Here is a 13561-nt window from a genome sequence, read left to right as displayed (position 1 = left end):
TAAAACCAGTTGTCAGCTATAAAAAAGAGGTTATTGTGTCCATGTTTTATTTTACATTCCACTTGATTGTCTCTGCGTTGCTATAATTGATGAGTTTCTCCAAAAAATAGAGATTTCTTTCAGTAAAAGGTAGGTCTTGTTGTCCCGCTGAGGAAACGTGGCTTGTTGGGTGAGAGTTCAGCAGAGCCAGCCTCAGGTTTTTCTGTCCTAGTTCAGTTGTGTTCTTTGCCTTGGCTGGGCCGCTGAGTCGGCGCGCTGCGTACGCATCCTTTTGTAGCGGCAGCCCCAGAGGTACCCTGTGTCCCGTTGCAGAGCCAATGTGTCACAGTATATAGTATGGCAAGTGGATTAGATCAAGGCGTCCAACAGAGCGCCTGAACACATGGAGCCGTCAGATAGTCACAGGTTTGTCCCACAGCTCCAGCGTGGAGAGCTGCAGGACGGAGAGCTCTGCGGCGTCGATCGGCCTCACGCTTGAGACAGAGCACACCAGGAGTTCTGTGGGGCCATGGAGCTCGGGGTAAAGGGATAATCCTCGTATTTAATGTCCACGTGTCCCGATCCTGTGCCGTCTAACTGAGACGCCGCCTGCGGGGGAGGAAAGAGACATTTTAACCAAAAAATAATCAGTTCAATTAAGAAGAAAAATACCTTACACATAAAAGTAAAAATGCATGCAAAGCTAGTCTGCGAAAACAGCCGTAGAATGTTTTCTGCGGCTCTAGGGAGCTTTTTCTAAAGGCTGATGATGTCATCTGTGTTGACTTTAAGATGACAACATTTCGCAGCAATATCAACTAATTCCAATGGATTAGCCATTGTCAGTGAATTCCTTTGCAGAGGTTGAGAAAAGTAAAGGTGAAGTTTTGCAAAGAGTTCAACTTTGGTGAACTGATGAATGCATGCCATGGCAACGGGATCTCATGCCTACTCATCACATATCGGGCAGAAGTCACCTTTTTGCGTAGAATCTCGACGCAATGCCTGGTCAACATTGTGAATCGGTGGCGGTTAGATTTAAGCAGCAAAACTACTTGGTTAGGGTAAGAAAAAAACGTCATAGTTTGGCTTAAAATAACTATTGTTACATAACTTAAGCTAAGGACGTAACGTCGTGTGACTCAGTGACGTAGCAACATAGCGTCGTCGGTCCAAATAACTCAACTTGTGGTTTCAAACCGGACATGAACGCCGGTCCCCCAGAGTAAATGTCCCATACACCACCGCCCCCACCCGCCCTGAGAGGCCTTCCTCGGTCTTTATACGACATCCGTTGCGTTGAGCGTAGAATGATGGGTACACCGGGTGTATTGTAATGGAGTTACTAGTAAGCCGGGTGAGGGAGGGGTGTCGATTGAGGTTAGGTAGTAATATGGCATGTATTTTAATGTACACATGAATACACAAATACTATACATGTAGAGAAATATCCTCTGTATGAACTGCTCCGTGAAAGAGGAACTGTTTGCTGATATGAGACATGAGCCGATGCAACAAATAAGGATTGTGAAGAAGCGGTATGCCTGTTGTACCAACAGCAACTAAGCTAGCGAGTGTGCTAATGGTCAGGTTAACATTGCACGCTTTGCATTATACATGTGTTTACCTGAGTAGCAGATGTGACCGTCTGTCCAGCGTACGGCGAGGGGGCCATGTTGGGTTCGCTCTTAATGGTCAAGGCGTGTTCTGAGACCGACAGGGAGGGTGGGGAGCTGGTGTCAGAGGCGGCGGATCCTGAAGACAAAACAGGACATTGGGAAATGAGTTGCTTTTCAGAGCGACTTGTGCTTTGCTGATTCTGACTCTTCTGACCCCGAAATGCTTTTGAAAAACTTTAGATATTCTATTTTAAAATGAAAAGCAAATCAAACTGTGGGTTTAGATTTTGCCATCCGTCTCCTACTCTTACACCCACCCCCACTCTCCCCCCACTCCCCCCCTTTCTCTTCATCAGTCGGCCCCTACCTGTGGACATTTTGTTCTTGGGCATCTTGGGTTTGCGCTTCCTGGTCTGAATGCTCTCTTTCTTCATGGCCAGAGGTCTGGCCACCTGCAGGGAGTACAGAGCAAACCCCCATTAGCTGAGCGTACCTCCCTGTCCCCGATATGCCGCGAGGCCGCGGTGTCATGGCGACCCACACGAGCTCCCCTCCCACACTGATAACAGCGACCACCATGCCCTTGGAGAGTTTTCTACGCTGCACAAGTAATCAACTACTCCCGACTGTGGCAGGAATTGCATTGCAGGCCGGATAATGCAGCAGATTTGAAGAAGTGGACCCCCCATGTTGTGACCTACCCCGTGCAGCTTCATGTAGAGGCCGCAGGCGTTACACACGGGTTCCCCCTCAGCGTTGCGCCTCCACAGCGTGGTGGTGCTGGTGTGGCAGTTGGTGCAGCAGAGGCCGGCCCGGCGAGACGTGATCTGCTGCAGGTTTAGAGGAGGGACGAACAGTCAAGAGTCAAAACAGTTTGACTTTTGTTTGGGTTGAAAATGAAATAATGCCAGTGCATTCAGAAATAGTCTCCCAGCTCACATATTCGTACCCTTGAGGTGTAGTTTGAGAAGCTCGAGTTGAGCTGTTCCCTTAACTTTCAGAATGAATCGCAGGATGTCTGTACGCGCTTTGGTACAACAATGATCCCTCCACATACTCCTTGTAAAAGTTCCAATAACTCCTCAGACAACCATAAATAATTTCTTTTTTGTCTCGCCACTGCAGTGTGACTGTCGGTCAGCAGCAAGCGCGGAGCAAAAAGCAGCGACACGTTGCTTTTGGAGGGGCCCTTGTCTAAAAGCGGCCCCGTCCAAGGGCAAGGCCACTGCAGGGGCAAATAAAAACAGCGAGAGCAGCCCGGCGGTGAGGAGGAGATGTTGGGCAACGCACAGCTGCTCTAGAGAGGCGGGTTCCTGGGAAATGTACAGCTGTGAAGCCTTGACACACACCCTCACCGCACAACCACAAAATGGGAAATGACCTGCTCTGACCTCAAGAAGTTACATCTTTAGAGCTTTGTTCACGTAATGATGTTGTTTGGCTGTCTGACTAATTTGTGGTGGAATCATTTAGATTTTTAGATACACCACAATGTAAAGATTACTGGTAACTAGAAAAAGCATTTCCTGCAGAAAATGCGTTGGAATGCTGAAAACTGAAATGAATGCAAAAACATTGCTGAAAATAGATATCCAATTCAATCCAATTATAATATTGATGGTAGCAGTAGTAGCAGTAATAGTAGCAACAGCAAAAGTTATAGTCAAAGTAGTAATACTATATTAGCAGCAGCAGTAGTAGTTGTCGCAGTATTAGTAAGAGCATTCATTTTTTTAACAAAAAAGCCTAATTTTGAGTTTGTTTAAATACAGTTAATCCATGGGGCTTTTATTTTGGGTGGTGCTGGGGGGGGGGGGGGGGGAGGAGACATAATCATAATGTTTGACACACATAAACAGAGGTTATTAAATGACAGGCTTCATCACAAGCAGTTCAGTTAGAATTCACTCTTTGGGGCTTTTATTTTGAAATGGGGTGTGGGGTGTGTGGGGGGGAGACAGAATAATAATGTTAGATAAACACAAACCGGTTATTAAATGACAGGCTCATCACAAGCATTTCAGTTAGGATTTATTCTGTGGGGCTTTTATTTTGAAATGGCGTGTGTGTGTGGGGGGAGGGGGGGAGGAGGGGGGAAAGACCTCTAAAGATCCCTAAGACCTGAATGACTGTATGAGAGACACACAGAGAGAGAGGGAGAGGAGTGTATGTGCGCGTGTGTCTGTGAGTCTGTGTGTTTATCAACATCACTAATTGGCTCAATCGCGAACACCTATGTGCCTGAAGCCATTTGAAAATATTCTCCATAGAGATCCCATTGAAAATAAAAAGCTTAATAATTCAAAAGGTTTAAAGGTTAGAAATATGAAAAGCCATAGCACCCCTCTGGTGAAAGAGCTGAACATTTTAATAGTTTAACGGTTTCTGTAGCTTAAAAAATTAATGCTTAACAGCATTCCAACAATTATTCGTGATTGCTATAGTCCTCCATTCAAAACTGTATTTAAATAAAAAGCAGAGAGTAAAACGTAAAGTGAAGTGAAGAAGCATCCTTAGAGTGAGGAGAGGAACCGTGCTGGGGGGATACTTGGTTGACAGTATTTAGTCCAGTATTTAAAAGCTCAATACATTATAAACACAATATGTGTAGAACATGTTTTTGTCATTATCAATTCATCAAATCTTTATTTATTACTATCTGTGAATTTCCCTTGATTTTTATGTTAGTATTATCATTGTTATTATTACTATTATTATAGTTTTAAATTATAACAATATATCATATTTAATTCACTGATCAGATGTTTCGAATAACGCTAATGTGTGAGGGAATTTGTAACTTAATCTGGCTCCTAAAGTACAACATAGAACATCACAACATGTAAATAAGCACATCAGACTTGGAGAGTGCATTTTTAAATGACACATCAGTCAGTCGGTCATTCCTCGCGTGCGCCTCACCAATCGCTTCTGCGGTTTGATGAGAGGCCGGTTGATGCCGTTCATTTTGTGGTAGAGGCCGCAGGCGTTGCACAGATAGTGTCCGGTGCCGTCCCGGCGCCACAGCGGCGTGGATATGGAGCCGCAGTTGACACACTCCCGGCCCTCGGTGGACATGTCGTCGATCAGGTCTGCACACAAGACATAAATAGAGAATTATATAATGGGTTGTTAAGAGAACATTTTAATTACAGCCCAATGCATGATGAACAGCCAGCAAGAGGAATCCCCCCCATCCTCTCTGTGATGAGAGTGAGATCAACCCCCCCAGGATGAATCAGAAAGAGAGACAGAATTCGCGGAGGGGGGGGGGGGGGTTGTGCTACGTTATCAGCCTGTGGAATCCAGGCCCCCCCCCCCCCACCCACCCACCCATCCATCACAGCTCTGACACACGACGGACTCCTGGCTTCAATTGCCCACATTCCTAATTCCTCAATTTAGAGCGAGACCTCGTGAGGAAGACCCCACATGTCAGGGATGAAGGTCTGCCTGCTGGCTTTCTTCCAATGATGTGATTTTGGCTTTTGATATTCCTTGAGAAAAAAATGGGAATACATCACAAAATAAATGCTGAGCCGGGGGTTCGAGGACAACCAGGAACAAAACAAAACACTTGAAATAACCATGTTTAACTGCAGCACTAAGCTGTTGTTACATACACGCCTCTGTCTGCAGAAAGGTAATAGTTGTGTTGTAAGTATACAGGACCACTTCGGTGTGAATTTCCTCCACAAATCAACGAAATTAGATCAAATCGTGACGTGTGAAAGCGTCTAAAGGCCAAAATCATCAAACACAAAGTCGTAACGGACCTTCTGTATCGGCCTGTGTCTGAACAAGGTGATAACTGCTCGGATTGTTGTGCCACTCTTTATGTGTGTGTCTCTGTGTGTATTGAACCGTGTCATCACAACGCTGGACTGTTGCCGCGGGATTTAATTAACATGTTTAATTGATTGTTTTGTTTTTTAAACCCTCTCTTCCAGGAAGAATGCAAATAATGCGTATTGTCTAAATGTAATACAGGTTTGTTTAGGGCAGTTTGATTGAATCTCGTCCCCCCCCCCCCCCCCCCCCCCCGGTGACACAGCCATCACTGTTAGAAACCTCTCTATCACTTCTCCACTATAATAAATAACATGGCGTTTACGATCCCTGATAAACGAACCGCTGGCACGCTAAAGGCCGAGTGACGTGATAAAGGGAAAAAAAAGTTACCTCATAGCCATGTATAACAATAACATGGTCATATTAATGTCCAGAACTGTGGTGTCGTTGTTAATTTGCTGATATATTTTGGACGAAAATGAAACAAATATAACTGATTGGAAAATATGAACGAATACATTCGTTATCGGTATATTTACAGGAGAAGGCCCATGAGGGTTATCTGCATTTTCATAGGAATATTAACAATCCAAGTGCGATTTTACACTTTTTAAATTGGTGGAAATTAAAATGAGGCCACAGATTAAATACAAAAAACACCGTTCAGATTAAAGATTTAAAGTTTTTAGATTTAAACAAATTCCATTGTTTAATACTGTTAATGTTATTTTGGTCAGGGCCAGAATGTTAAATATTCTTAATTTCTAATTCTAACCATACATATAAAACACATCATATTTTATTATTTCCTCACAGAGTCGCTTTACTGATATGTGTTTCTTTCTTTTCCAGGTTATGATAATACATTTCAGGGTTGACTTCAAGAATCAGATCTCACTTCATGATCACGACGTCTAAACTATAGTTTCGGGGCCCCGTGCTTACCCAGACTGGTCCTTCTCCCGGACAGTCCTCCGTGCCGTCCCTGCAGACTAATCACTCCGCTCTCGAAGGGCCCCGGCGTCCAGGAGGACGTCGCCATCTCCGGGCTCATGTACGCGTAGGGGCTGGAGTAGGATCCCGCGACCGAGCGCACCAGGGCGCCCCCGTACTGGTCTGCCCGAGCGCCGTTGCCGAGGACCAGCGGGCTCTGGTAGGTCGCGTCCCGGCCGGTGTTGCTGCTGACGGGCGGGCTGTGTGAGTACGAGAAGCCGTGCGGAGGGTGAGGGCTGCCGGGCGCGAAGGAGGAGCCGTCCGCGCCGGTCTGGGGCCAGCCGTGGTGCCCGCCGAGGCCGTGGGACTGGTGGGTCGAGTCGCAGGTCTGCAGGTAAGGCAGCGTGGGCAGCATGGAGGGGACTCTGGTGGTGGGGACATAGACCGGAGAGCTGGCCGACGGGTGGATGTAATTCCCGGTGTCGTGCGCGTACGGGGACTGGTTGGAGGACAGGGCCAGGCTCTGATACATCTTCACAAACCGTTTTGGGGGATCCTGTCCACCCTCCTCAGAAGAGTCCGTCTGTGTCTTTTGGAGCCAACGACTTAATGAATGGACTTATTGTGGAGATTCTTGTCCTGTGAACAGAAATAATCAGAGTGAGATTTTAGAAACGTGAGAGCAGAAGAAAAGACTGCATTTTCACATTTTTTGTCAGTTTTTATTGCGTTTCAATCCAAAATATAATTTGCACGAGTTAAACTATGATGTTTGTTTGTGAAAATATATAGCCTAACTCAAAAAAAATCTCCAGCAATCATTCAGTATCATCAGCCATATTTCACCTGCACCATTGCGACTGACATGAAAATGCACTTAAACGAGCGCTGATAAGAGTCCGTGCAGATGGAGTATCGGCGGGCCCCAGATATCCTCCCGCTGCCTCATTAAATCACAATCATAACGGAAACCGAATCATAACGGAAACCGACTCAAACAGCACGCAACCCTTTTCTATCAGTCGGAACTCAAATCACACAAAACGCTGATAGCAGCGCTCGGTGTACGGGGAACGGTGTTTTCTCTCTCCAAAGGGCTCTCAGTGCATTATCTCACCAGATAAGGACGGTCGGGTGATAAAGCAGTCCGGGTCCTTGAGGCGTCCACGAATCGGGCTAACTCTGTCACTCCACACAGACGGACTCACAGAGAGACGGATGACGCAGGTAGCGTCTCCAAACGGCTTTGGTGGGGTTTTTTATGCGTAAAAGTTACGCGCGCTGAATCCGGGACGACTGCGGTGATTCTTCTTCCCCCCGCCGGTATATCTGGAGATAGTAACCGTCGCTGATAATTGCTGATATGGGTGTGCTCCTATTCGCTGCCCTACTGGAAATTTTGTACGGGAGGATAAAACACGTGACGCAGCCTCCACCGCTCCGAGGTAGGCCCTGGGCGGAGAGGGAGGGGAGGAGAGGGGAGGAGGGAGGACCCCTGGCTGTCGGAGAGGGTCCAAATGAGAGGGTTGACGGGGGCGCAATAAGTACAGCTTTAATGTCACCTGCGTTCACTTTTCCTTTTGGGGAAAGGACGACATGTTGGACACGTTTCAATCCAGGCACGACGTGAAGGATGAACACCAACATTTTTTATACCTGACTTTATTTTCATGAGGTTTATGCATGAAATGACTCTCGTGCTTTACAGAAATATATATATATATATATATATATTTATTTATTTATATATATATATATATATATATATATATATATATATATATATATATATATATATATATATATATATATATATATATATATATATATATATATATATATATATATATATTTGATGCTATTTAATGGTGCACGGATTTAGCTTTTTCTGCTTGTTGTTTACCTTTTGATGATGATTATGATGATCCATCTTTCAGTACACGACATTATTAAACAGCATTCGATGTAAGGACACAACAGTTACTTTAATATTCCAAATTCTGAAAAATCTGTAAATCTTCCTGATCTCCTAATTGACCATAAAAAAAGAATATATATATAAAAGTAGTAATATGTATAATTGGAAAGAGAGAGGTTTTTATGGTGAGATAAATAAAAAAGCCTATAATGCGATTTTATATATATATATACATATATATATATATATACATATATATATATATATACATATATATATATATATACATATATATATATGTATATATATATATATATATATATACGTATATATATATATATATATATATATATATTTGATGCTATTTAATGGTGCACGGATTTAGCTTTTTCTGCTTGTTGTTTACCTTATGATGATGATTATGATGATGACGATGATCCATCTTTCAGTACACGACATTATTAAAGAGCATTCGATGTAAGGACACAACCGTTACTTTAATATTCCAAATTCTGAAAAATCAGTAAATATTCCTAATTTCCTAATTGACCATACAAAAAGAATATATATATAAAAGTAGTAATATGTATAATTGGAAAGAGAGAGGTTTTTATGGTGAGATAAATAAAAAAGCCCATAATGCGATTTATAATATATATATATATATATATATATATATATATATGTGTATATGGAGTATATATATATATATATGTGTGTATATGTATATATGTATAGCATAACTTATGTTGTCAAAGGACTCAGTATAAATCAATTATCACCATAGAGATATGACGGGACAACAGCCCGGATACACGTGGATGTAGGCTACAGCACGAGTTATTATGTCACATAATCATCTACAGAAAAAAAGATACAAGATAATGATTCTGCGCTTTTAATCAGGGCCGCAAACGCAGCAATAATAACGTAAATATCTACATTTTCGCTTCTTCGGGTATTTAGTGTATTTAAAAGAGACTTCTTTCTGGGCCGCAGAAACACATGATTTGATATTCCTCCGCAAAGGCTCGGAATCTGAATGTATAGGCTACAACTGTTGACTGGATAATGAAAGAAATAGCTTGAGACATTCGGAAGATAATTGTTGTATTTGAAAATCAATTGGATTTGAAATAAATAAATCGTCTCTCTTTAACTTATAAAATACGCCCTTTAGAGCCGAGCGAGGTCAAATGCTGCTCCTTAATATTTGTATTGATATTTAAGCAGACAGGCTGTGATTTACATTCTCTGAAGAAACGCTCTCAGATGACTCTGAAGCCTTGCGACCGACTAATAACATTGAAGTCTGACACCGTCTCAGTCTGGCGTCCATTCATTAATCCTTCCCTTCGTTCCACATCCGTCCATCTGCGTTGGGGATGCGTGTCTGTCTGTCTGTCTGTCTGTCTGTCTGTCTGTCTGTCTGTCTGTCTGTCTGTCTGTCTGTCTGTCTGTCTGTCCGTCTCTCTGTCTGTCTGTCTGTCTGTCTGTCTCTCTGTCTGTCTGTCTGTCTCTCTGTCTGTCCGTTTCACCTCTTCTTCTTCTGATGACCGAACACTTGATGGCCATTTGTAAAACAGCTCAGTGCCGCCAGCAGATCATGAGCTGAAGCTCTTTCACTGAAAGACATTTCACAGAATCATTCTGCGGCCTATTCGATAATGTAGTTCGTTTATATTACAAATATCTTTCTGAAACTTTATTTAGAATTACTTTAGATTTCAGATCTATTTCCATTTTAATCTTCAAATGTTGTTTTTTAAATTAAAATTAAATTAAAAATAATTAATTAAATTAAAATTAAAATTAATGTAATTTTAAATACAAATTTTAAATGAAATGAACATCTATTAAATTATATTAAATTACATTTTTTTTGATAAATATGCTTTACAATCTTACAAGTGAATGCAAAAGTAAAGGAAATATCTTGTTATTATGGGCTACAGAGCTGCGTTTGTTGTTTCATTTTAGCACTCATAAATATCCATAATACTTTATTACAGTAATCATTACACATTATAAAGCATTTTATAATGACTTCTGAGGTCAAGTGTCATCATACTTCATAACTACTGGTCCTCACTCACATTTTCTTTTTGCAAGAATCATAGTGTATTACAATAATCAGATTTAATACATTATAATCGTAATATCATTCTAATCTTTTTTATATTCATTTATAATCCATGTTGATGATAATGTGGTTATAAGTTACTGTAAGTGGTCATTGTTTAAGTAAAGTGAAAATACATTTCTCAACGTTTTTGTGTTGTTTTTGCTTCGATTTGATGATATTTTCTCACTTTTTCGAACCAAAAGTCAACCGAGACCACTTTGAGTATCATCATGTGTCAATATGCTATTGACTATGGTGTAGTTTGGTGCTATTGATGACATGCCTCATTGATGCTGTTGATGACATGCACAAATGCAAAAATGTGCTTAGAAAGAAAGAAAATCCGAAGAAACATATTTTGAATCTGGCATCAGGATCATGACTCAACAGCTGCAGCTGCCTCGCTCCAAATTCTAATCAAGTAATTCATCAATTTATCTCCGATCGAACAACAGAGTTGAAATACATTTTATTCTATATTGTTTTATTTTATTCATGGAGTTTTTATATGGCACACAAAATGTGTGGGTTGTGTGTTCAATGTCCTTCGTTGATATACTATCAGATCGCTCCAATCCTGAAAACATTGGGGTGAAATATTAATTAACCAAAACAAAGATTATTTGTGATTGAACTGCATATTTATGACTGTGATTATTACATTAAACACAGTGATTGGGCTTTGTCATGACATGCCGGTCTCTGTCTGTCCCTCCTCTGCTGCCTCTGAGCTCCAGAAGCCTTCATGTGACGCAGATCTTTTCATGAAGGCTTGTGGAGTCCTTGCAGAGAGATGGAATGCTGTAAAACACGTCAGACATTTCTCAAGAAACCCAAGTGCACCCTCACAAAGAATGTCATTTCAACGCGTTGACGCACCCGATCGTGCGTGTGAAATTATGCACGCGACATTTAGATTTGAACAGAAGACGCAGCTGCGTTGCATTATGGGGGTTTGTGGGTCAGCAAGCAGCATTGTTTGGAGCTTGACCCAAAATAGACTAAAAGTGAGGATATTGATGATTTTGAGCTGTTCAAAACCAAATGAAAGTGCACGTGAGCATATCGGGCCTACTATCATGTCAGATAGACATGAAGAACCCGCACTTCTCGATTTAAACCAGGCAAAACCTCAGCTCAAGTCTCCAAAAAGTCTCCAAAACCCGAAACACATTTTCTGCTTTGTACCCAACTTGTAATTCAACTTGACACTTTGTTTGCAACACGCTGCACACGGCTCTCTCTCACGAGACACAGGACGGGACATGAAGTCACTTCTTTTTGCCATTTTTAAAACACTGCCATTCAAAATGCCACATGCACGGACCAATCTGCCGATACACATCTCACCCGGGCAAACACCCGATTGCTTGGCTGTCGACTCATCGGTCAGGATAGAAGCACTAAAACAGAGACCACAGGTGAGGACAACCAGCATGGCGGTCTACACAAAGGCCTGCTTTCAAAAAAGCAAAAAACAACCCTGCCATTCAGGCTGTCTTTTTGTTGTTTCTATACATTGTTTATCTGTGTGTATATTAGAATATGGTCTGTTATGATTTTCAGTGCAAAATGCAAAATGTGGAAATGCATTGCTGTATTAACAATTTTACACTGTGGAGATAAATAAATAATAATGATGAATGAATAGATTCACAGGTTCACAGGGACCAGAGCACTGTTTAATGACACCTTATCACTATGTATATACTCATATTATTATCATTGCCCACCACTGCACAAATGATCTATTTGGGGAATAAATATTTTACCTCAATTAAAAAATGTTGGTCATCTGATAGCGTGTCAATAGATTTGTGGATATTTTGTGTATAAGGTTTTGAAAAATGAGCCCAGTTGTCAAGTCAAATTGCAATTAGATTCAATTTAACTTTATTATCCAACGTACGAAATCAATGTTGTCAGAGGTGCAAAAAGGTACACAGGCAGGACACAAACACGAGGTAAAAAAGAAGAACATTAGGAGTCGAGAGTGTACAGCTTATAATTAAATAGTGGGAGTGAAATCTAAATACAGTCTCTATATTGTCAACAAGAGAGCACGACAACATAATACCCCCTTACATAATGACACGGCATGAACTAAACACACTCCATCATCAAATCATCTCAACAATATAATATGATGGTTCTCAATAGATTTCTGAACGTTGTTTGTATATTTCCCGCGACCATAAACGCCACACGTCTTTCACGTCGATCCTTCACCTTATGATACAAAAAACAAAAGAGTCAGCGAGCTGTTCTTAGCACGCGGATCACGAACCCTCGTCTCTCAGTGTGCGGGAGTCAGATAGCGACGTTATGGATGAGGTGACTGGTGAGGGCCCGCTCCGCCACAGTCCATCACGGCGCTCCACGCGGGGCCCCGTGGGCGCTCTCACAGCTCCCTCACGGTCACTCTGTGGTTATGTCAATAACAAAAAACACGGGGCCCGCTGCGGCCCGCTGCGGCCCGCGTATCTGCTGTTGATGTCACGTTTTTGATAGGCCTGTAACACATCCAGCAGGGATGGACTGTGCTCAGCCTCGAATGGACGCCCCTGTCCTTTACTGTGTTCTGCTGCAACGGAATTCCCTCTATCTTCATTTCACATACACATGCCTGCTAGATAAGTTCGGAATTTTTCCAAAGGTATTTATTGAGCGAACACGCTGAAGTTGTGTGTGTGTGTGTGTGTGTGTGTGTGTGTGTGTGTGTGTGTGTGTGTGTGTGTGTGTGTGTGTGTGTGTGTGTGTGTGTGCGTGCGTGTGTGCCGTTGGTCTTGTTTTAGAGGCCCTTTCATTTTTTCTTCTAATTTCTTGTCAGTGGTGCCAATTGATGCTGTGATCCCCCTCCAGATAAGATCTCCCCAGGCTTCATTCGTCAAGTGTTATCAACCTCCAGCAAAGCACAATGAGCAGTTAGCAGAGAGGTGTTGGACTGTAGCTGTGACTGGTGGTGGACTGGTGGAGGAGGAGGTTACCACAGAGGAGCAGTGAAGCTCACCCTGCATCCATCGTTCTCTGCTGAATCTCTGCTCGTCAGCTTGATGGCAGAGGACTGTGTTCCAAATATGTTGGAGAGTTCAGATCCTGAGTTATGTGCATGAGGTGTGTCCTGGTTCACAGGGAGCAGAGCATGACACCCTATCACTACATGTTTATTACATTAATATTATTATACTACATATG

The 13561-nt window shown here is 42.3% G+C and overlaps 1 protein-coding gene across 1 annotated transcript; it reads right to left on the bottom strand.

Moving 5' to 3' along the window:
* Positions 1-468: 468 nt before the first annotated feature.
* gata5 (GATA binding protein 5) lies at positions 469-6855 on the bottom strand (the record flags this gene model as incomplete). The annotated part of the gene is made up of 6 exons (XM_079273681.1): positions 469-588; positions 1607-1734; positions 1966-2050; positions 2300-2428; positions 4521-4690; positions 6336-6855. The coding sequence occupies 6 exons, from the start codon at positions 6853-6855 to the stop codon at positions 469-471; spliced, it is 1152 nt and encodes a 383-aa protein (XP_079129807.1).
* Positions 6856-13561: the final 6706 nt, after the last annotated feature.

The sequence above is a fragment of the Melanostigma gelatinosum genome (assembly GCF_949748355.1).
Source record: "Melanostigma gelatinosum genome assembly, chromosome: 8".
In the NCBI taxonomy this organism is placed as follows: domain Eukaryota; kingdom Metazoa; phylum Chordata; class Actinopteri; order Perciformes; family Zoarcidae; genus Melanostigma; species Melanostigma gelatinosum.
Note: the sequence above shows the minus strand (reverse complement) of the source record. Positions and strands in the feature narration are given on the sequence as shown.